Source organism: Haemaphysalis longicornis, unplaced genomic scaffold, assembly GCF_048455015.1.
Source record: "Haemaphysalis longicornis isolate Haplotype H1 unplaced genomic scaffold, Haemaphysalis longicornis Haplotype H1 scaffold_1, whole genome shotgun sequence".
In the NCBI taxonomy this organism is placed as follows: Eukaryota; Metazoa; Arthropoda; class Arachnida; order Ixodida; family Ixodidae; genus Haemaphysalis; species Haemaphysalis longicornis.
Genome location: NW_027526203.1, coordinates 439,039,134 through 439,063,851, shown reverse-complemented (window position 1 = coordinate 439,063,851; position 24,718 = coordinate 439,039,134). Strand labels below are relative to the sequence as shown.

Here is a 24,718-nt window from a genome sequence, read left to right as displayed (position 1 = left end):
ACGTAATTAATAATTATAAATAATAATGTAACGTCACTAACGGTAAAAAATATTCTAACCATTCCCCTATGCCTTCTTTGGCGTTGTAGACTGCCGGCATTTCTTCCTGTATTTTCTAACGAGCCCCTCATTTACAAACCCTATATATATATATATAGTCTGGAATCAAAAACTCACACAGAGCGCGAAAAAATAAGGTTAGTAGAGACAGAGACACACGAGAAGGACATTAAAAATAAAAATAAAAGTTTACTGACGTTTCAGGGAGAGGAGTAAACTTTTATTTTTATTTTTAATGTCCTTCTCGTGTGTCTCTGTCTCTACTAAGAGAGAGAGAGAAACAACTTTCGCTGAGCCCATTTCAGGTGACGCTCGCAGGCGTCAGACTGGGTGGAACCCTATTCACAAGTCCCATATGAGTCCAATAGCTCCTGGCCCCTGGACGCGAGCTCTTGCTGCGTCGACAGGTCGGGGCTGGACATCAAGATCTCCCATCGCTCGGGTAGGGGGGGAAGGGGAAGGGGGAGGGAAGGTAGGGGATTCTTGAGCTCAGTACACTCCGCCACCTTATATATATATATAGACACACACACACATAAACAGATGTGCAATGTGTATCAAAAGTAGACCAGGTCATTTTGGAGGAGACCAGATTGGGAGGAGGGGGGCACTCTGATTAAAATGGGCCCCATTCATGCCCTGCACATTCCTGTGTGTACTTTGTAGCCCAGCTTTTCTTGTTAGCGCTTATGAAAGTAACTATCTCGACCGTACTCCTGAATGGCAACTTTCAGTTCACCGAACGTAGCAAACTTTTCCTTGACTTCCGACTTTTGTAGGTATTTGTGGATATGCTTGGACCCAGCATAAACGCTTTACAAATGAGAGCATCTCAGACCAGACAGTTAACACATTGCCTATGATTGCATAGCGCGAAAAGATGGGAGAATGAGAAAAAGAACATAGACGTGGGACAGCCTGCCTGGTCCCTGTTCTGCATTTGTGCTCCTGTGTGTTTTCGTGAGACAGTTATGCCTAATTTAAAAAGAAACCAACTAACTGAATTTCCTGCGCTAACTACAGCTTGTTTGCACAGAGGGGGAGACAGAGCCATCAGGCGGCAGTGCAAACTAAAATACTTAAAAATCATGAACATGCTAGAAATCCTGTCCTATGGTGCTGATGAAGGGTGCTCTTTCATCTTTTTACAAGCTTAGTGGGGTCCCGGATTGAGTACTGACGGTGTGAATTGTGTAAGCCACGCTCAATTCCCCCCCCACCTCCCCTCTTTTTTTATTTCCAGCAATCTCCGAGAGCATTAGAGCTGTTTGAGATAAAGCTGCAGGAAAGTGGACAGAAGCTGCGAGAAATGGTTGCTGCAACATGTTCAAGTGAACCAGGCAAGGTTAAACTGATTTCTGGTGGCAGAGTCATCCAGGACAACAGCCCATTGCTGGAGCAAGGAGTGAGGGTAATTAATATTGTTCATTGTCTGTATTTTGTTTTAGTGCTGGTAGCATGGCGGAGTTGCATATAAAAACTGAAAAACTGTCATCTGTGCCTTCGCGCCAGTGGATTTGTTGTAGTCTTTATTCTTCTAAAAATACGAGGTATGGGATTATCTTAAAACTTTTTTTCATAATTGCATCTATTGGTCCCTAAAGGTTTAGCCCATTTTATGACTGTAGTATTTCAAAAATGCATGCATGTGCGTGCATGCCTTTTTAACTACTTTCTAGTGGTTGAGGTGTGCTGTTACCAGTGAGAACCACACTCTTGTAGCTGCTGCTCCCATTTTGAAGGGGATTGTTGCAGATACAAGTCCCTTGTTTTCAATTCAGATGATGATTTTGTTTGCAGCTATGTTTAAATTCTCTTCATATTTTAAGATATTCCATTCTATTCACAGTAAAAGGTTTGATATTTTCTCTCCTATGATGGGCATGTATGCCTGTACTCGTGCGTGCACACACTGCACTGCATCGCATAGCATCGTGTGAATTTATTCCCCCCCCCCCCCCCTTTTCTTTTTTCTTTTGCAAAATTCAGAGAAGTAGAGGAGGTTGCGTTGCTTAAATGTTAGTTTTTGTTCTTTCTTAAATTACTAGTAAAAGGATCACAGAGTGTTTAAATTTGCATGAATATGGTGCATGCATGTTTATGTGCTGAAGCGTTTTTCTCAAAGACGCCAGGAATTTCCTTCCAGGCCCTCCTTGTTGTTCTTCCCTCATTGTGTAGGCGTGTTGCTGAGAAGGGTTCAAAGGCCTGCCATTTACTTCTCTTTTTGTAAGCCACATTTCCTCAGGGTGCATTCTTTTCAATTAGCACAATGGGCAACTGATGGCTTTGGTTCTCGTGGAAACGGCGGCTGAGTCACAAGACAGAGAAAAGCAGGAACTGGAACTATGCAAGATTCGTGAAGATGCTGATCTATTGTCCTCTGTTGATACAGGTGAGTGCATGTTCCTGTACTCTGCTCATTTTCCTTGTTTATCCTTATTTTTTTACAAAGTTTGTGTTGGTATGGTTACAGTGTGCAAGTTGGTTTGCTTACATATTCGGAATCAGCGATGCCAAATTCTCGGATATAATAATCAAAAAGCATGCTTGTGTCCTTCGTAAACAAAAGCTTTTGCTCCGCCAGATTTCCCATGGCCAATAGGCAAAAAGCAAAAACGCTCGTGTGTACGAGATTTCAGTGCACGGTAAAGATTCCCGGGTGGTCAAAATTAATTTGGAGCCCTCCACTACGGCGTGCCTCATCGCCTGCGTTGCGTCGGCACAGTAAACCCTACAATGAATCGGTCAATTTCCCACGGCCCATAGGAAATGGATTAGAATGCTGTGAAAAATTTGCTCATGAACCGCGTTTGAGGGCAGCAATCAAAATGGAAGGTGTTGCTTGAAAGGGAATATTTAAAGGGGCCATGCAGACAAAACACAAGTTTGGCTCATTCGAAAGATTGCCTCGTTGGAGTCATACTGACACCGCTTTTAACGTACACTTCACTCGAATAAGCTATATAATTAGGAATAAAGGGAATGGCCGTGTGACTTACTAGCTCATTTCCCGCAACAGAACCTATGATGTCATGTGTGCCCAGCTGTACGATTGGCTGAGGCCAGCAAAAGCAAATGCAAATTAGGCATGGCTTATAAGCTTGCCAAAGGAGCTGTTTGCGCTTAATTAAATGTAATGCATGTTCATTTTACAGCAGTAAGAATGGTGCGGTAAACAATGAAATTTACGAAAATACACGTAAGCATAGAAGTACCGATGCGCACTGCTGTTAGTACTGGGCGCACTATGCTTGTTTTAGCTACAACAGATCCCGCCGCTTCGGAGTTGTCTTACACAACACTGGTTGATTGGCGTGAGTGACGTTGTCTTACAGGACCCTGTTTGTAGAGGATACCCCATGTTTCACAAAACAGTTACTTTGTACAGTAACAAAAACAAGCCAGGTGCAAATACGGTCAAAAACAAAGCAACGGCGGACAACGGTCCGTGGATGAGTATGGCAGCACCGTCTGGGAGGACTGACAGCAAGCAAGGCTGCACAGCCGAATCACGCAGTGGAAGTTCGTTTGAATACGCGCAATTACGACATCATTGCTGACGTCCCGGAAACACCCGATTTGGTGGAAAATCAAAATTTTAACCTAAATTGAATAATTTCTCAGTGAATATGGCATCATTTGCAGCTGGGCAAGTGCTGGGGGCACCATAAAACATGAAATCTTTCGAATAAAGCAAACATATTTTGTCTGCATGGCCCCTTTTAAGTTGATTACGGTGGCAGAGCTTTGAATTGAGCTTTAAGATTTCAATCAGTTGTCAAGTATCAAAACTTGAGACGTAGACTCAAAACTTGTGGTGCTGTGCAATAAGCTTTATCCTGGGCTCTTGTTACCTAAGGGCGACTTTTCAAAAACATCATTTGAATAATTTTATTGTACCTTGAACAACAGTATAAGGTATGCATGTCGTGTGGAAAAAAGTTGTGTAGGTTGCTGGGGTGCAGTTGTCAAAACGTATCATCGAGAAGAGCGCACATAAAACCGGTTTGGGTAACTGAGTTTCCAAGGGCAAAATGACACCGTTCCCCCTCTCTACCTCCTCAACATCTGTGGCTGGAGTAATTATAGAAGAACTTTGTCGCTCACACGACAGATTGCACCACCATAGTGTTCATCAACGCGTTTATCCAGAAATCTTTCACTGCCTTCTGATGGATGAAGTCGCATGTAGGGGACACAAAATTATCACTTTATCAAAAAGAATGTGTTTGCCAAACTGCTAGATCATTTGCTCATGAGTTTCATACAGTGGTGAGATTTAAGTGCTGATCTTGAGTGATACAAAGTTTGTTGACAGTACTTACAGGATGGTTGCAAGAAGAAAGCATGGGGCCGTCTTCTAGTGCACAAGTGTTAGGCACTATGTACTGACCATAATTCATTCCACAAGCTCTGTGCAGCACTGTGGAGGCTACATTGTTGTCAACAGGTGCCCACTGAGGGCGCCTAGTTCACCGTGAAGGAAGCGGCAAAAGGCACCGGGGCCTTGCGGTTCCACCTGCCGAGAGGGGCTAAGGAAATGTCCCTTCAAGGCCCCCTTTGCGGTGAGTTAGGCGTGCTCGGTGGGCGGACTGTTGACAGTAATGTAGCCTCCACAGTGCTGCACAGAGCTTGTGGAATAAACTATAGTTGCTGCCATCGGTTTTGATCTAAATCAGGTATTTTCACAGATGAGGCGCACAAATATTGTTAGTGAATTTAGTACTATTTGAACCTGGCCCCTAAAAATCCAGTCTTTTTGGGAAGTGCAGATTGTCCAGTGGTTTGGCAAGAACATCAATTTTTTTCCCACTTGCAAAGTGTTTTTTTTTTCTTGTCGTTTTTATTTTAATTTTTTTTGTTGGCTTCTGTTAGAGAAAGAATGTGTGAAGGGTATTCTTTTGCGCTGCATCTTATTTACGGTTGCTGTAAATGTAGTGTAGAAGAAAGGGTGAAGTTTTGTGTATCACGTCAACTGGCACAATTTACCGACAAAGTTGTGCCATTTGTGTAATATTTCCTTAGATGAACAATTAACAGCCGTATTGTACAATCGGATTTGCCACCCTTTTGCAGATGACCCTCGCAGGTATTATATGCAAATAGCTGACCAAACAGGAAAGCCCATTCCCTTGCCTAAGGAGGAGAGAAAAGCTCTTTCTGTTGCCATGGTACTGCATGAAAAGGGCCGTGCTGCATTGAAGCGCAAGAAGTACAGCGAGGCCTTGCTGCTGCTACTTGAAGCTGACAAGGAATTCAGGTTGGCAGAAAGAATTTCTCGGCATGTGGAAACTGCGAGGAAGTGCTTGGCGCAATACTATGCTACTATCCCTTGGTGATTGGGGTGAGGAGACATTTGCTCGGTCCTAACTCTAATGCTCCCAGTTTAGAATATACATTAAAATGTCAAAAGTCAAAGTTCTCTGTAAATGCCCAGCCGATTTAAAGGAGCCATGAAGAGAAAATATAACTTCGTGTAATTTGAAAGAACTAGGATTCAGTATCTCCCTCAGCTCCATTACAGCCCCAAAAGATGTTTTTTAACGAAAAAAAAGCTTTTAAACTTTCAAATTTTGCGCCACAGTGACGTGTTATGAGCAAGAAGGATGTCATACGGGCCAACAATAAAACGCAATTTTCAGTGCATTAACTGCACGTTAGCATTCAAGTGATGCGGTCAAATGGAACTAGAGGCCCCATTACAGACGTCCAGTCATGTGTCGTCATGACAGGTCAGTTAGGCGGCCGCCAATCGCACAAACAAGGTTCCGTGACGTCATAGAATAGTTGCGGGAAATTGGCTGGGGGCTCGCGACTGCTTCACACGTTTTGTTTAATATCTCCGTTATTTGTCCGAAGATTGCGATGATATTGGTATCATTGTTATCGGGACTAAGTAGTCTTTCTAATAAACCAAACTTGTATTTGGTCTTCATGGCTCTTTTAAATATCTAAAGCCAGCATCTGCTCTGGCATTCACTTGGGATTTGCCATCCTGAAAAGCGTAGTGTACAACTGGCTGGTGACGATATTCGTGGCCATTTGAAGAAGGTTTGCAGGACTGCAAATACGGTCATGCGGATGTTGCCTTAATGAGCTGAGCTCATCAAATGGGAGCCACTGCTGCTTCATATTAGATATTGTCAGCTTGAAGCAGGAGCATACTGACATTATTTGACACAATTTGACTGGAAAGCAAATGTAGTATGTCTGCTTGAATTGAGCTGCGTATTGAAATGGGGTCTGTGTATGCATTTTAAAGATAACAGCTGTTCAGCTAATGCTTTAATTTAAGGGTGAAAATGTGATTTTCAGTGCAGTTTTTCAATGTCGGGCAGGGCAGCATTTTTTTTTTTTTTTTTAAGTGAAGCTTGCTGTGTCTCACTTGTGCTGTCGTTTCGCCAAACTGCACTGCAGGAAAGACAACTTTGCACAATGGGTTTTACAAAACCATGATCAGCGAAAACACATCAAGCGCCTTAAGAAAAAAAGAAACACTTCTCGTGGTTGCATTATGAAACTGGCGTCTGTACGGTTGGGCCATTCCGTCACGGTCAAAGCAGTTTGGATTTTGGACTTTTGACTTTGACTTGAGTTGCATGGGAGAAAGCTCTGTGTTTCAACCATCTTTCTCTTAAAAGGGGGCTTTGATTTCTTTTACTCAAGTTTGGGTTCCCAGTAGAAACCTCTTTAATGATTGTTTAAGTGTCTCTTTGTAGGACCTGCAATTCAGGGCTGCTGAAAAATGTGGACAACTATGCACTGCTGTGCCTTGACATTGCCTGGTGCTACCTGTCATTGAAAAGTGTTGACCAGCTGTTCGACGCAGAGGCGCGACTGAAAGAATGTGAAAATGGCTTTCACCGTTCGTACGGCAAGAATCTGGAACGCCTCACTGCAATCAAGGCAAGTGGCAAGGGTCTGCCGGGGTGCCTGCCAGACCAGTGCATGCACCATTTCAGATTTTGACGACAGACAAGACAAGACCCAACTGTAGAGGCTAAGACATCCTGCTCTTATTCATGAAGTTACAGGTTCAATTCCTATCCATGAGGGCTGTGCTTCCGCTGAAGAATCCCTTGAAATAGTTTTGATGCTCCGACGGTTGACATCTTCAGCGAAGCTATAATTCTGTTTGCTTGATTACTGGGAAGTTGTGTGCACAGATTACTATAAACAGTTGTACTGAATAAAAAAAATGAAAGAAAGAGAACATTCTTATATCCATTTGGGTCATAGTTATTCGGGGAATTGGTTGGGAGAGGGAGCAGAAATAGGGGCAGTCGTTTTTAAGGGTGACTGCACCCCCCTCCTCTCTCTCTAATGTCACTGTACGTCTGCATCATAAGTGGCGCGTACATCGTTTAACAAGTATAGTGTGAGTGTGTTCTACAATCTCAATATGAAATGCATTTAGTGTAGAAACTTGCAGGCATTGAAAGGGTCTAAATATCTAAGAAAAAATCTATACATATGTGTTTTTTTCTTCTTGGCAGTACAGTTGAACACAGATATATTGAACTCCGAGGGAATCGCAAAATAGTTCTATATATCGATAATTCGAAATATAAAATGCGCCCATCTGAAGCTTATCTGAAAATTCAGAACATCACTGAGAGCTTTTCAAAGTTGCGACAAGTGGTAGCTTACCGATTGGTTCCTCACAGCAGGGAAAATTTGAACCATGGCACCAGGGAATGCTGACAGCTCTCTAAATTCACTCTCGAGGCACTCAGCGCCGTTGCCTTCGGTAACAGAGCCCCTCTCCTCTGGAGCTGCGCAACCAAGCTGCTTTGTACATGACATGCACCCGAGTGGCCTGGCCGTGGCCCCGCTGCTTTGACCTTTACATCAGGTTTGGTGTGCAGCATCGCACTCAAAAATTCTGCGAGAAATGCAGCCGACATCGTTTAACCGGCCTGCACCTGTCGAATAATGTCCGCTTTCATCGCTAAATCTAAATTCTTATGTTTTTTTATGACCACGGCTCCCAAGCACGTGCCGTGGGCAAAATAAACTCACACCATGCCACATAGGTCCCCCTGCGCGAGCCAGCACTGATAGCCGCTCAAGCAGAGAAGAAAATGCCAGAATCCTAGCGCTTCCAGTTGGTGTCGCCTCCTCCTTTATTGCCTTTCGCACCCAATCACTCCCCACGTTCTCGCTTCCATGCCGCTGCTCCCCATGCTAGTGTGAGCAGGTTATGAATCATGGAGAAAGAAAAGTTTGTTGAAGGCCATTAAGCAATGCAGCGACACCTCCTTCTCACCTGTGCGACAGCGCCCGCGAGAAGTCATTGCAACTACCCCATCAGGAGAAGCACACTTTCAGGGGCACTTGCGGGGCTGCATTCGATATACAGGGTGTCCCAGCTATCATGCACCAGGATTTAAAAAAAGAGCAATGGCGTAGCTCGAAGAAAACCTAGTGCACAATGTTTGCAGTACTGTGTAGAAGCGAACAGTAATTTTTTAGTAAATGAGACTTAACTAATTAATTGTAATTAATTATCTAAATCGAGAATTACTACTCTAATCACTGAAGTGTCAATGAGGCATTGGTTGGTACCCACGAGGGGCATCTAACCGGTATTTTCAGCGGCGAACTAATTGTGTACTCATTTATTCTGACTGATAAAGAAAAGCCGCGAAATATGAAAAATACCACGTGACGGCGCTTCCGCGCGCATTGTAAAGCAGCGTCCCCAAATAAGCTGATCCAAAGCAACTGCTTCGCCTGTCACCCGCCCGAAGAGACAGCGCATCACCTTGATAATGGCATGCATGGAAGGAGCAGCAACAGCAAGATTCGCGGGGCACGTGTGCAGATAAGGCACAAACTCGGTCGCGATTTCTTCTTTCTTTCTTTTGTTTATTTCATTCTGGCTAACTCAGAGGCAGCCTGTTTGAGGGCGTTGCTTTACGATGCGCGCGGAGGCGCCGTCACGTGGTATTTTTCATATTTCGCGGGTTTTCGCCATCAGTCGGAATAAATGTGTACGCAATTAGTTGGTCGCTGAAAATACCGCAGTTAGATGCCTCTCGTGGGTACCTACAAGTGCCTCATTGACACTTTAGTGATTAGAACAGTAATTCTCGAGTTAGATAATTAATTACAATTAATTAGTTAAGTCTCATTAACGAAAAAATTACTGACCGCTTCTTCACAGTACTGCAAACATTATGCACTAGGTTTTCTTAGAGTTACGCCATTGCTCTTTTTTTAAATCTTGGTGCATGATAGCTGGGACACCCTGTATAGAATGTGCCTGCGATCGGGAGTTCGATACACGCGTACAGCAGCACTATACATTTGCACTGGATTTCCAAGGGGATGTTCAGACTGTACGATATAGACAATAATTTGATATATCTTGTTTTCAATGTATCCGTGTTCGACTGTAGTAATACAGTAGGCTCGCGATAATTCGAACACGGATATTCAAACTTTTATTTGAAACAAACTTGAAAATTTTGGTTGGCCCACTATGTTTTCAGTGTAACTTAAAGCCGTTTGATCCAACTGCTCAATTGCGTAAATTTGGTAAATTTGCGCGTTTTGCTGGTCCTTACTGAAACACACCTGCTGCATTTGCCACTTCTAGCTGCACATTTGCATCCTTATATAACTAACAGTCACAAAAAAAGCTGATTACCTGCGTACACGTGTCAAAGCAATAAACTGGCTGCCCCTGCTGGCACCAAAAACTCTGTTTTGAATTTACATGCAAAGACAAAACAGTCATCCATTTGATTTTTTTTTTTTTTTTTTCGAAGTGGGGATAGCTCTTTGGTATTGTGTGAATGTGGTTTTACTAAATATATGTGAATGTTTCATTACAACACAAGTTGGTATGCGCCCCGAGTCATATTTTTGAGAACTTTGATCATTCAAACAAAAGCCTGGGGGCCGTTCGAGTTCGGATTATCGTGGGTCTACTGTAGTTGGATATGCTTGCACACCAGCCTATGGTTTCTTCGTCCCCCCTAGCAGCCTGGGTGACTGTGACCTCCTTTCCAGGGAGATGCCAACAAGGAGGGGGTCCTGTACAGCCGCCTGTACCTTCTGCAAGGCATCGTGGCCTTTCACAAAGAGCATTACCAGCAGGCGCGCCAGCACCTGGAGCAGGCATCTGCACTCATTTCACGGCTGAAGCTGGATGACGCCGCCCTGGCACAGGTGTGTTTGGGCGGCTAGGGTGTCCCTGCAGCTTCTCCTAATTGCTCGCAGCAAAGCAGCCTGCAGCAGCGTTCCACCACGCGCATGAGGAAACAGCTCAATCATTTTTGGCAAGTCTGAAGCATTTACTCCGAATAGCTACAACGCTGCACGTCATTTGTGAGCGGCAGCACTGAACTGTCTGCCTTTGCCTTTTCCCAATGCTTTTATCTTCTGACACAGCTGACCATGACTAGTGTACCTGGTATGGACGGGAAAACATTTGAAGAGCTGCACATTGCCAAAAATGCTCGCGTGCTAGACGTACTGTTTGAGCAGTGACGCTCCTCTCCATCGTATTAGTCAGTTTCTTTGCCCTAAAAACTCGTTTGTCGACTTCTTTGTTCAATGTAGGCGATTTGGTTGCTGCAATATATTAACTTGATCCTAACGCACTCCCAATTGTAACATGTACAGATTTCGAGGGATAAGAAAAGGGGGAAATTCTCATCTGCCATAAAATTTTATTCTTCTTGGTCACAGTCTTTGTCCCACAAAATAATGTTATTTCGCCTGGCAAAGGTACGTTCCGGCAGTACCGCCTTTGTAGGAAAGGGGTGTTGTTTTTTTTCGCTATTTTCAATATGATGCAAGTTCTTTCTACTTCTAACCAAAGTAAATATAGCGGTAAACATCTTCGGAGAGATTTGCAGCAATAGAAAGAGCGCTTTCTTTTAATCTGGGGCTGAACATCAGCGTTGTCGTTTTCTTCCCAATCGATACACTTTAAATACGGCGCAGCTTGGTTGTTATGGTGCCAACATGGACATTAAAAATGTCATCTTTTTTCTGTTCAATTCTCAGTTAACGTATTCGTGGAGGGGTCATTTGCCTTTTATACGAAACATATAATTTATACAAATCTGAGGGAAGTCGCCATCACTACAGTACGTCGTGAGGTGCCGGGTGGATACAATTCCTCCCTGGCGCTGTACGCGCTCCAGGAACAAAATGATGCAACATGTTTCTGATGATAAGGCAAGTACATCTAAAGGCTGACATCTGAAGAGAGTTGAAGAAAAATCGAAGATGTGTCTTTATATATTAACGTGTTTTCCAGTTTTTTCTTCAAGCTTGCGTGCCTGTTGCGTCCTAACCGTATTTTATACAATCATAATATTCTGTGTGTTTGTTTAGCATTGTTAAGAGCATATGTGAGTAAAATCTGAAGATTGTACCATAAGTAGTTTTTGTAATATTTAGGCTCAAGGCTTGAAAACAATTGGTCTCTGAGCCGGATGTGACATTTTATTGCGAAAAATTTGTATTGTTGTCAGCAACAAGACTTTCTTACTGAGCTATACACCAGGTGTAAATTGAGCACAAAATTTACGAATTGCTCCTCATAAATAATTTCGTAGCTAGATATCGCTAAATTTGGCCGAGGCGCATGGGCTGGTAGCAGCGGGGGTCCACCTGGTCGCATCCAAAAACTTTTTACAGTTAGACAAAAAATTTTCTGGGGAAAATAGTAGTTACGCTGGGCATTACAATAATCGGAATGACATAAAAAAATTTTGAGCAAATTAGAAGAGGTCGATTAGCCACCCTTTGTTCGATCTTATCTGAAATCACCCCCTAGTCAATTTTAGGAGCTGTGTGCATCATTGTGGAGGTTCATGGGTGTGCATTGTGAAGGTCAATGGGCTCTCAACCAATTTGTCCAGTGAGCACGTCTAACTCACCTTGACATTCATGCATGCCGGCTGGATTTGTAGTCCTACGCTATGGTTCACAACAGGCATACCTGCATAGCATACCATGGAACATATTCTAAAGTGTGCACTAATGTGCAATACACCCGGGTTTTGAAGAGGCCTAGAAAAAGCATGTTGTTTATATGGTGGCCTGAAATGCAGCTATAAATGCAGCCGTCGCGAGTTCATTTAACTTCTTATGCTGAAAGGGGCCACGAAGAAAAAAGTACAACCTGGATTAGTGTGAAAGAACTAGCCGTTGTTAACTTACTCAGCTCCATTAAAGTCACAAAAGACGGTGTTTAATAAAAAAAATGTAAGAAATATTTAAAAGCATTCACATTTCGCACTACAGCGACATATTATGGGCAGGAGTGACGTAATGCAAGCCAGCACTAAAAACACAGTTACCAAATGTTTCTTGGCAAGGGTTTAGGTTGGCGGCCAAAAGTCTTTAATGAACCAAACATATTTTGTTTTCATGGCCCCTGGAAGTTTTGTCAAATTGCTGTAAACACTGTTTTCATTATCCTTAGCCTTCAGAGATATGCTTACCCAAGTTTCGGCAAGTTTAAGCTTTTCCTTACCAGGGCAACCATGCCCATTTCTTTCATGTTTCAGTACTGTTGGATTACAAATTTACCCAGAAGAAAAAGGGAGATAAACAAATCGGTTTTTTGATTATGCAAATTTTACAAGGAAGTTTTGGGTCGTAATGTGGGGATTTATTAGCAAATTACACAATTTCAGCAATAACTGTAGTGAACATTTATACTGGTTTACTATACTCTGAATCCACTACGGTGGCTTCATGGCTATGGTGTTTTTCTGCTGAGCATAAGAAACACAGGCTCAATGTTGGGTTTGATGAGCTTTTTTTTTTTTTTTTTTTTTTTTTTTAATGGCAGCAAAAAATGAGATGCCTATGTGTCAAAGTTTTTTCGTACAATGAAGATTCCTAGGTGGTCCGAATTCATAGTCCATCATATCCATTATACCCAGTTGCAGCATTGGCACAATAAACACCTAAGTGGAAAATTTGAGTGGGTGTCGTGATTTTTTATTCATGTGCATGTTGTACTTTAATATGAACATCATCATCATCATCATTTATTTGCCCTTAAAGGCCCTGTCTTGGGCATTACATTGGGGAAGGGGGGGGGGGCAGAAAGGAGGGCTTGCGATGGTCATGATAAATAAGGGGAAAACACGGGAGCAATATCAAAACTACGTTAACATGACAATAGCGAGAACAAGAAGATTACATAAACATGACAACAGCAATAACAAGAAGATTGCACAAATGGGGGAAAGCGAAAAGCATGACAGCGTATGCATGTTCGGAAAAACAAGGTAAAAAAAAGGTAAAGACGTTTTTGGGGAGCAATAAGAAAGGACTCATCCCAGCAGCCGTTTGACTGCATGGGGTCACAAGAGCTTTGAAAAACCGAGGGAGAAAATACAAAAACAGATTTAACATCATCCATAAAAAGGTGAGCCAGCAGTATGGAGGGTACACAAGCAAAGTTGGCGCACAACAGGGTTGTAGTGATCCCTGCCACAGTTTGAGCGCATGTAATCACGAGAGAAAATACAATACATGGGGCGCCAATAGGAGGAGGATGTGTCAACAAGAATCAGATTAGCGCGTGGGGTAACAGCGAATAAAAAGAGCAAGGAGAACACGAGATAAGATACATGGAAACAAAACACTAACATCTGGGTTTGGTTGTACTACATGCTGTTCGGACATGGGGTCTAGTTGTATACGCATACTGTTAATGACATCTTGAATTTATTAGGGTCGCATTCAGTTGCCATAGATTCAGGCAGGTTATTCCACTCCTCTATGGCAATAGGAAGAAAAGATTTGTTGAATGCATTTGTGGAGCCATGCAGGCGCTGCTTGCTCATTGAGTTATGTAGGCGATGTGAGGTGCGCAAGGGGGATAGCAATAATGAGGTGTGTATGTCAGGAAATGTATAATATAGTTTATGAAAAAGACAGAGCCTTGCAATTTTCCGCCTAGAAACAAGTGTGGGGAGACCGAGGGACAACTTTATAGCTGAGATGCTCGTAGGAAAGCCGTATGTCGAAGAAATAAAACGGCCGGCACGATTTTGAATAGACTCAAGAGAATTTATCAAATAAGTTTGATGGGGGTTCCAATTTGCTGAAGCGTAATCAAGCTTAGCGCATACAAAGGTGGTGTATGCCAATTGGCGGACTCTAGCAGGTGAGCATGATAGTGATCTTCGGGTGTACCTGAGGATTTTAGAGGCATCGGCTGCAAGTTTTTGGATGTGGTCAGACCAGGTTAGTTTGCTGGACACCGAGGTATTGGTAGGTCTCCCCCCTAAATAAGTCAGTTGAGACAACACCACCTAGATAAGTTCAGGCCTCTTCACTGCCGCTGTGACGTCACACACCTGGCCCGTCGACACGCGCGCGCGAGCCGCTGCAACGCTGACGCTTCCCGCATGGCGCCTACTACAGTTGAGTAAAACATTAATTTCTGCGTTGCCGCGATAAAGGCATAGAATATAAAATTTCTGAACGAACGTTATTTCACATCAAGATGAAATACTGCTGTTGCGCTCCATCTTGGCGGACGTGACTGCTTCAGATAGCACTTAAAAGAAACGTACACAAGCCCCGGGCACCTTGCAGAATATTTATTACAATGTAAGTACCATGTATCACAAGGAACACATGAACATCCAGCTTTTAGTATAGCAGGGGTGAGACAGCTGCGCATATTGCGCAGTCCTGATACAAATTTGTTTTCCTGCGCCAGGCTGCTCCAAAAGCTTTAAAATTTTAAAAATTGCGCAAAACTGCTCCAAAACAGCCTGAGAGGCAAGCGGCAAGGATTTTAACGCTCCCGTCAGTTTCAGTGGGGAAAATGCTTATAGATGGCATAATTTTCCAGCACCCCCAAGGTGATGCTGCTTATGAGGGTTAATTGATTGATGATTCAATAAAAATCCCGTATAAAATTCTCCCCGAGATTGTTTTTTCGAAAGTCACAATGCCGGGTTGCTCATGTGATATTCTGTGAGTTTTTAAAGTTTCCCATCTAAAACCATTGCAAAGTCATGTAGAAAAAATACTTATGTGTACTGATGGGACAAACTGTAGTGCAAATTGATGAAAAAACGGAAATTTTCGGAGCGCCGTATCTCTGGAACGACGTCACTGGGCGCCGCCATCTTGGTGTGATGAAGATTGGAAAACATGGCCGCCGGGCAAAGCAGGTGTTCGTGGTTCAGGCAGAGTGGTCTTCGCCAATTTCTACTGTGGTTTGGGTAATGGGGTGGCTGGATTTACATGTCGTTTGATCTGTTGCGGGAAGTTGCGCGGCTCGAAAGACGCGAGTTCATCAAAAACAACGAGGTGCTCACGAATTCGCCATCTTTCGGGCTTGAGTTGCAGCGCGGTGCGTGCTTGAATTGAAGTGAAATTTCGGACTTATTGCGGTGTTATAAAACGCGGAGTTGTTGCCTTTGACAGCGAGCTTGCGAGCGGCGGAAATGGAACGATCGACACTGGAGAAGTGGCGGTGCAGGCTACTCCGGCGTAAAATGTTCAAGCTGTGTCCGATAGCGGGACGGGCTAATATTGCACGCTCGTAATAATGGTTCATCTATCTGAAGTGAAATTTTTTTGCCGAAGGGGAGGTGGCTGAACATACCAACTTTACGCAAATTACGATTGTAGCGAACCCGCACCTTGGGTATTGAAATGGGAGGGCTGGTGGGGTGCGACGACTGTCACCTTGCTTTGCGCAACTTTTGCCGTGGCTCTACACCTGTGCGTAAAGCCCTGTCTGGGATTACAAAAATAATTCCAGCATTCACATAATAATAAAAATGCCTTACAATTGCTTATTTTTTCAATTCAATATTCTCAACGGCGCTGCACGCTATTACCTATGCATAAGGCTAAGAGTTTAAAAATGGTATCTGAAAAGGTAGTGCAATTCGTACCTTGTGATACTATGGTAGAAAATTTTTCATTGAAAGGCTGTTTCAGTCATATGTATGTTCAAAATCGATTAAAAAGTGCACTCCCCCCCCCCCCCCCCCCCCCTTAGTTGCCAAAAAATTTGACTTTTAGGCTTCTAAGGTGACAATAAATGTCGTTGTTCTGCTCCAAATCAAGGTTCTTCTGCTCCAAAATCGAGATTTTGCTGCTCCAAAAACTGCTCCCAAATCTGATTCACCTGTCTCACCCCTGGTATAGTCATATTGACGTCTATGACCACATTGTGCGACATGAAAACCGAAACTGACAAGATTAGCAAAAAACAAACAAAGAAAAACAAGGCACTAAATTATTCATTACATTGTATCAAAATGTATCACAGCGAAAAACTTTTAGCATCTGGTACAGTCATATTCACAGCCATAATAACCAGGGTGTCGAACCGAAAAAAATACTGGTTCGGTTACGGTTCGGGTTCGGGTGAAATCATTTCGTTCCGGTTCAGTTCCGGTTCGACAAAGTCACGTACCGAACCGGTTCGCGAACCGGTTCGCGAACCGGTTCGGGAGCTTGAACCGGTTCGCGAACCGGTTCGGTGAGTTGAATTATCACTGAAATTAGAAAAAAAAAACATTTAATAGTTTCGAACGACCGTCAAATCAAAACACAAACTAACATTCAAAATGCTGCTGGTCCCCAAAGGCAGTGGCGCAATTGCAAAGGAAACGTTAAACAATTAGGAGATATTAGGAAAACACATGAAGTGGCGACGATTTACCACCTTCTTTATCACTCAGACTTTATGTTGTCCTAGCAACTATTCATAAAGCCAACGCCAAGAGATATGATGGTGGGATATATTTTCTGTCCTTTCCTTTTTTTGTTGAAATCGCAATTGTCGCTATGCAATCGTCCATTACGCTAACCTTGAAGCCTTAAAGGAGCCATGAAGAGAAAATGCAAGTTGGTTTTAACCGAAAGATTTCGTGTTTTATAGTGCCCCCAGCGCTTGTCCGGATACAAACGGTGCTTTATTCACTGAGAAATTAAACAATTTAGGTTAAAATTTTGGTTTTCCCGCTCAATCGTGCGTTTTCGTGGCCCCAAGTGACATCACGGGAACCGACCGCTCTGCAGCCTAGAATACCTTCATTCACGCATCCGCCGTACAGGGTAGAGACACGTAACGCTGGCGCCGCCATGTTCAGTTGCTCGCTCGCCGCCAAAGCAAGTCATTGTGTCAAAACCGCGCTAAAATTATCGCCGCAACGCGGTTTACTTTTGAAGTTTGAATCATATTGTCTGTTTCGCGTTGCTAGGTCTCGTGGGAAACGAAAAGAATAACGCGTTGAGCCCGTTGGCCCAATTGCGGCGGCACGGGACCGTTCAAAGGTTGTCTCCACCCTATAGCGGTGTTGGTTTGTTCCCGCGTTTCTTTACGTTCCGTAACCTAGATGGCGCCACCATACCGTGGCAAGCGTTTGGTTTGTTTTTGCCCACATTTAAACCTGGCTTGTTTTTGTTCTGGGAGAAAATATTCGTTCCCTGAAACAGTGCTCGCTCGACAAATGGGGTCACGTATGACACCGTTGCTTGCGTCAATCGGCCAGTGTCGTCTGAGACAACCCCAAGCCCCGTAGTGCTGTGCAGCTAAACCAAAGCATGCTGTGCGCAGTACGAACAGCAGAACGCATCAGTACTTCTATGTTTACATGTGCTTTCGTAACTTCCACTGTTTGTCCCATCATTCCTATTGCTTTGTAAAGAATGTGCCCTAAATTTAAGCGCAAATTGCTCGTTCGTCTAGTTTGTAAGCTCTACCTAATTTGCGTCTGCTTCTGCCAGCCTCCGCCAATCGCAGGGCTTAGCCCATGTGACATCACAGGTTCTGTTGCGGGAAATGAGCTGGTGGGTCGCATGACCATTCCCGTTTTTCCTAATTATGTAGCTTATTTGAGCGAAGTTTACGTTAAAAGTGGTGTCAGTATGATTCTAACGAGACAATCTTTTGAATGAACCAAACTTGTGTTTTCTCTTCATGGCTCCTTTAAATTTAGTCCTGCGTGCTGGCGTGTTCAAATACCAGCGCTTAATACCAATGGCGCACATTTTTTATAGTTGTAACAAAACAGAAAAATTCTACAACAGGCACATAAATACTACCAATGAATTAGAATATTTGGTCTCCCTGAATAATTTGTTAGCTGTCACTTTATCGATTGTGTTAGCCACACTTTTGTTAAAAGTAAGCTCAGTTAACGCTCAGTCACTGCATTATTGCTCTGACCACTGCTATTACTTTTGCGATACCGAAAGTGTGCATTACAATCAGTATGTCATCGTACCGCCTGAACCCCTACCATCGTTCCGTGTGCTACATTGCGGAATCTTATAACAGATAATGCGGTTACAAAATGAAAGGGAAATTTGACACGTGCAGCATGAGATGGGACTTTTTGGGTAGACGCTCTTTAATTCGTCCACAGCAGTAGTCCCCTCCGGAACGAGTAGCAGTAGAAGCAATGTAGCGAGTTGGGCAAACGGCTTAGCAAACGGCTTAGCCACTGAGCAGCTCCTGCGGTCACACTTGTCAAGTATTAATAATTTGCAGGTGTCGGACCTTTTAAACATATTATGAAATGCAAAAAGGTTGCACACATCGGGTGTGAGCTTTCGCTGTTGCGCAGTGGGGCACTCCTGCAGCCTGATTGCTCCAATGAAGTCGCAGCTAGGGAAGGGCACAGTCGTTTTATATCCCCTGCAAGCTGCCGAGAATGACATTTCGTTTGGTCAGCTTGCACTACGCTCGCGCTTCCAGCAGCAACAGACCAATGCTACATTGGTGCTCATTCATTTCCCCTGTTGTTACATAGAGCGTGATAGTGTTCAATTGTCTGGAGGGGAAAGTGCGCGAGCAAGTACGAAGTTGATGGTACTTGAAAGAAAAAAAGACCTGAATTGCATTGACTGTGCAATATCAACAACAAAAGGTCGAACCGTTTCGGCATGAACCGGTAACCGTTATTTCTTTTTCCGGTTCAGTTCCGGTTCGGGTTCAGCGTGCTCAAAAAATAACGGTTCGGGTTCGGGTTCAGTTCCGGAAAAAATACCGGTTCGGTTCCGGTTTTCGGTTCGGTTCGGTTCCGGTTCGACACCCTGATAATAACATTGTGGGACAAACAGAAAAACCGAACTGGTCCGCTTAAAGAACGAAACAAACTAGCTACTGGAGTATTTATTACAATGTATAAAGAGTATTCCAAGGAACAAACATTTAGCATTTGGTACAGTCATATTCAAAGCCATAATCACATTGTGGGACAAAAAGAAAACCCGAACTGGCCAGCTTAAAAAAAATAGCCATCAGTAAAGCTTGCTTTATATTTTAGCGAAATGGCCACTAGAAAAGTTTACTGTAGCGTTCGCAACTTTTTTTGCTTTGTGCAGTCTTTTTCTTTCATGACACTGTCGTTCCTGCAAGCAACATAGTTTTTTAGAGGCGTGTTGACAGCCGGTTTTAGAATGTTCTTGAGTACGGTATCTGGATGGTGGCCGCTTGCACACATGTCCAACTCCTCGCCGTCACTTAGTAGAAACTGCAGGATGCTCAAGAGGACCATCGTTTGGTTGGCTTCTGCATGAAACCGCTGCTCCTGTTCCTTACTTACAAGGTGCTCTAATACTGTCTTCGTGCCAAGGACAACATTAACAACGAAAGGCTGCGGAAACTTCAAGCCTCCTCTGCTCATGCTGTCAATGAGTGCCTGCTCACTTTTCTGCAGTTCTCGGTCAATGATTATTAGCTGTGACTGACAATCCTCACATGGCTGACATTCAATTACAGCATGTGCACAATAGCCGGCAATGTATGCCAATGCAGGCACGTCAGTTTGTGATGCCTTCAGGTCACTTTGGGTGAGTTAGATGGCATACTTTGCTATTAGCATCTCGGCATCAAGCTCCTGTTCTTTTGGTTCCACTGACAACGGCATATCTTCCAGCATCAAAGTGTTCTGCAAGCGAATCTTTGTCTCCGATCGAATGCCTCTGTGATTGACACATTGTAGTGAGATCCACAAATTTGGCGGTACTTCCCGAACCTGGCCTCAAGGCAATCTGTTTGAAACTTCCTCAAAAGAACATACCTAAAGCCCAGCTCATCAAGGTAATACCGTGACAGCTCAATGAATGAATACGTGCTTAGCCGGAGAGCAAAGTGGGTCTCCTTTGTCAAACCACCAGCCGTGGTTCCCCTCCGGCTCCACCTGTCAAGCCAGGTTATGAACTGATCAAGATAGTGAACTTGCAAACAAGACATATCCTTCACAGGCTGCTGCCAAACATCACATAGTCTGTGCCCCTTTTCTAGAGTCTTAGCATTCACAATGCTCCACCACCTGACAATCAAATTTCCTGCAGTGCAGCCAAATGCAATTTCTGCGCTTCAAGTGACAAAGCTGATGACACAAAGCTGTTAAAAACTTTCAACACCAATTTCACATTTTGACGCTTTAGGTGGCTTGGATAAAGTGCTTTATAGGTCAATCCATAGGCAACCTTTGCAAGCTTGCTTTGTTCACCCTGGTACAGCTTCCTCAAAAAGTAAACGAAGCTTTTTGGTCTTCACCACTTCCACAGCTTTCAAAAGGAGAGTACAAAAATGACTTGTCATCATCCTTCTGATTGAGCCAATTGTTGCGTATACACTTGAACAAGTGAACAGTGTCCACAACATGAAACAATGGCCTGCTGTGGGTTGGCAGGATGAGGAAAAACAATCCCTGGCTCATTTTGCTCGCTAAATAGAGACATCATTTTCCTGTTCATGGCATTGTTGTCTTTTATGACCGCAACAACATGCAGACCAGCACTTTCAAGCCTCATGATTAGTTTCTTTAGAACATCATGCAGCTCCATTGCTGTGATACGAGTTACCGGAAGGATATGAGCAACATCTTTATAAGACAAAAGCAAAGACTACCATGAACACATGCGCTGTTTTTGCTGGTTCAGGGGTGAGACAGCTGCGCATATTGCGCAGTTTTGATACAAATTTGTTTTCCTGCGCCAGGCTGCTCCAAAAGCTTGAAAATTGCAAAAATTGCGCCAAACTGCTCCAAAACAGTCTCAGAGCCAAGGATTTTAAAGCACCCTTCAGTTTGAGTGAGGAAAAATGCTTACTGACAGTATAAATTTTTAGCTCCCCCAAGGTGATGCTGTTTGCAAAGGTTTAATTTATTGATCATTAAATAAAAACCCACAGAAAATTGTCGCCGAGATAGTTTTTTCGGAAGTCACAATGTCTTGTTGCACATGTTATATTCTGCGAGTTTTTAAAGTTTCTCTATCAAAATGAACCATTGCAAAGTCTTGTAGAAAAAATATTTATGTGTACCGAGGCGACAAATTACTTGTGTAAGTTGATGAAAAAACGGCAATTATCGAATTGCCGCATCTCCGGAATGACATTACTGGGCGCTGCCATCTTGGTGTGGGGAAGATAGGAAAACATGGCCTCCGGGCGAAGCAGTTGCTCGTAGTTCGGGCAGAGTGCTCTTGTCCCTTTCTACCATGGTTTTGGTTATGCGGGTGGCCGGGTTTACATTTAGTCGTTTGATCTGTTGCAGAAAGGTGCGCGACTCGAAAGATAGGAGTTCATCGAAAACAACCTAGTGCCCGCGAATTCGCCGTGTTTCGGCCTTGAGTGTGAGGCGCGGTGCGTGCTTGAAGTGAAATTTCGGACTCATTGCGGTGTTATAAAATGCTGAGTTATTGTTGCCTTCGACAGCGAGCGAGCAATGGGAATTGGACGATTGACACTGCAGAAGTGGCGGCGCAGGCTACATCGCCGCAAAATGTTCAAGCAGTGTCCGATAGTGGGACGGGCTATTATTGCATGCTATTAATAATGGTTCATCTATCTGAAGTGAAATTTAATGCCAAGCGGGAGGTGGCTAAACGTACCAACGTTACTCAAATTACGATTGTAGTGAACATGCACCTTGGAGATGGAAATGGGAGGGCTGGTGGGGTAGCGATGACTGTCACCTCGCTTTGGGCAACTTTTGCCGTGGCTCTACACTTGTGCGTAAAGCCGAGTCTGGGATTACAAAGATAATAATTTCGGCATTCACATGATAATAAAAATAATGCCTTAAGATTGCTTACATTTTCAATTCGATATTTTCAACGGCCTCCACGCTATCTATGCATAGAGCCTAAGAATTTAAAAATGATTTGTAAAACGGTAGTGCAGTTCGTACCTTGTGATACTATGTTAGAAAAAACTGTATTGAAAGGTTGTTTCAGTGTTATGTACGTTCAAACCCGATTAAAAAGTGCACTACCCCCTCCCAAGTTGCCAAAAATTTTATTTTTTAGGCTCCTAAGGTGACATAATAAATGTCGTTATTCTGCTCCAAATCCACGTTCTTCTGCTCCAAAATCGAGATTTCGCTGCTCCAAAAACTGCTCCCAAATCTGATTCAGCCGTCTCACCCCTGCTGGTTCCGCACAATGCCCAGCAAACCCTGCTAGGCAGCCACCTTTATATTAAAAAAACTGCTGCAGGTGTATTTCATCAAGCATTACTGTCACATTTTTTTCATGAGGCTTCAGAATGGTTGCTCTGCGCTTAATGTACCTCAGAAAACCTTCTTCGCACTATTCTTTCGATGGGCTCACGTCATGTGCAGCACAAACTCGCTTGATGGTAGTGTCATGCGGCAAGACAAGCTTGTTGCTGTGGCGAAAAAACTTGTATGCGTGTGGAGAAATTGTGTGCAATATACTACTAAAAACTAAAAGCTCTGCAGAATACCGCACACCATTGCTCTTCTTTGTCAGCAGCTTGCACTGTTCCTTCAGGAAGATTAGTGCGTCAGCCCTCTCGTCATCATGCAGCTCATCATCACAAATGTCATCCAGCAAGGATAAAACCAGCCTAAGCACTCCTCCTACCTTGTCCTCCTGTTGATGGGCCTTCTTTTCACAATAGCGCTCCACGCTGTCGAGAAGGTTGTCCAGCGCACGGACATTACGGACTTCGTCAGGAACACATCATCCGACACCAACGGAGCGCATTTAAAATACACGCAAACGGACAGATCCTCTGTCACCACCACAGACACAAGCATTTCCCGGGCTTGCAACGCCGGTTCGATGTGGGCGACGATGAGGCACGTCTCGCATGCTGTTGTAGACCAAAACTTCTTATTTGGACGCTCGTTAACCCGAGAAATCAGTTCACCCAGATTACGAACTTTGTACCGTTTTTCTTCTTTTTCAAACGCTGTTTGGGACTCGTGTATGGCTTTCTGGAGTAGCTCATTTTCAGTCCGCTTTCTTTTCACTTCAGGCTCTTCTCGCGACGTGCGCGAATCCGAGATATACGAAGGGCAGTCTGGAAAAATGGCTGGGAAGGCGTCTGGAGTTAGCCGTGTCAACTTCATAGGAGCCTCTATGGTTCGTCCATTGCAGTCCGTATACGTTGACGTTGTACGCAGGTGTTCCGACTTGAAGTGATGCTCGCAAACCTGCGTGTAACCGGAACAAAAAAACCACCAATTAGCATCTCCTGGGATAATTACGAGAAATCTCGTCCATTCTGAAGGGGTACGCTTGATGCAGCTTACCTTGGGGTCCTTCAACAGCCTCACGTCGACGTCACTCCGTTGCACAGCCCGCTGCCATTCCATTCTTGGCCTAGCGTCTCTCGGAAAAGAAAACAAGCAGACTTTTGGACCATTGTCATAGTTCCCTCGACAGTTGGGTACACAACACCGCCCCATGTCTCAGGATACATTCGTGAACGTAATAAATTCGGCGGAAGCGGTTACTGCAACACGGAACAGCGTGCACGGCGTGGTCTCGGTCAACGACAGAGGTTGAAATAATTGTCATGGCTACTGCCACCTTTCGGGGACTTGGATAACTTACGGTGCTGCCGCAAAGCTACGGGCTACCATGGTGCTCGCTCTCTCTCGAGAGAGGTCACCCTCCGCCTTGCCTGTCAGCGTGCCCGGACACGCCAAAACGCTGCTGGTATGGCGTGAGAGGCTCGGGCAAGTTTGAATTACGTCACACGAAGGCGCGCTGGAGTGAAGGGGCCTGAACTGATCTAGGTGGTGTTGGTTGAGGTAACCGAGTATGTAAAGATAACAGGGGAGTGTTTCCGGGTGATGTGCATAAATTTACATTTGGAAACGTTTAGTTTCATCATCCATAGCGAGCACCAATTTTCTAAGTGGGTTAGGTCGTTTTTGGAGAAGGAGCTGATCATTTTTACTAGAAATTTATCTGTAGAGAACACAGTCGTCTGCAAAAAGCCGAATGGAGGAGGAGATACCTGACAGTAAGTCATTAATATAGATTAAAAATAAAAGAGGGCCGAGGACTGAGCCTTGCGGTACCCCCCGGACGTTAGTGTGGTTGTGCGTGACTGAAGTCCGGTGACGGTGGGGAACTGGGAGTGATCTGTTAAAAAGCATCTAATCCACGATAATATCAGCGAGTGCAGGCAAAGGCACGAGAGTTTTCTAATGAGTCTTTGGTGAGGGACACGGTCGAAAGCTTTGGAAAAGTCAATAAAGATGACATCTGTTTGAAAAGAAAAATTTAGATTAAGGTTAAGGTCTGTAGTGAGCTGGAAAAGCTGGGTTTCACATGAAAAACCCCAGCGGAACCCGTGCTGGTTGTGAAAGAAGAAATTGTTGTTGTCCAGGTAAGCAGCGGTATGGGAATAAATTATGCCCTC

General features: G+C 44.0%; 1 protein-coding gene and 2 pseudogenes across 2 annotated transcripts in view; 1 reads left to right on the top strand and 2 right to left on the bottom strand.

Annotated features, from left to right (window-relative positions):
• The window catches only part of LOC144155813 (NEDD8 ultimate buster 1-like), a 59,691-nt gene that overhangs the window by 10,064 nt on the left and 24,909 nt on the right, over nucleotides 1-24,718 (top strand). The window contains exons 3-7 of the mRNA XM_077687489.1: nucleotides 1,304-1,471; nucleotides 2,326-2,452; nucleotides 5,137-5,320; nucleotides 6,780-6,966; nucleotides 10,081-10,239. Coding sequence (XP_077543615.1) covers nucleotides 1,304-1,471; nucleotides 2,326-2,452; nucleotides 5,137-5,320; nucleotides 6,780-6,966; nucleotides 10,081-10,239 — 825 coding nt within the window. The remainder of the gene's footprint in view (nucleotides 1-1,303; nucleotides 1,472-2,325; nucleotides 2,453-5,136; nucleotides 5,321-6,779; nucleotides 6,967-10,080; nucleotides 10,240-24,718) is intronic.
• On the bottom strand, nucleotides 20,414-23,987 carry LOC144155814 (uncharacterized; annotated as a pseudogene). The gene is made up of 2 exons (XR_013319644.1): nucleotides 23,598-23,987; nucleotides 20,414-23,498 (listed from the first exon to the last, which is right to left on the bottom strand). The product of XR_013319644.1 is annotated as an uncharacterized LOC144155814 (transcript).
• LOC144155815 (uncharacterized) lies at nucleotides 20,438-20,995 on the bottom strand (annotated as a pseudogene).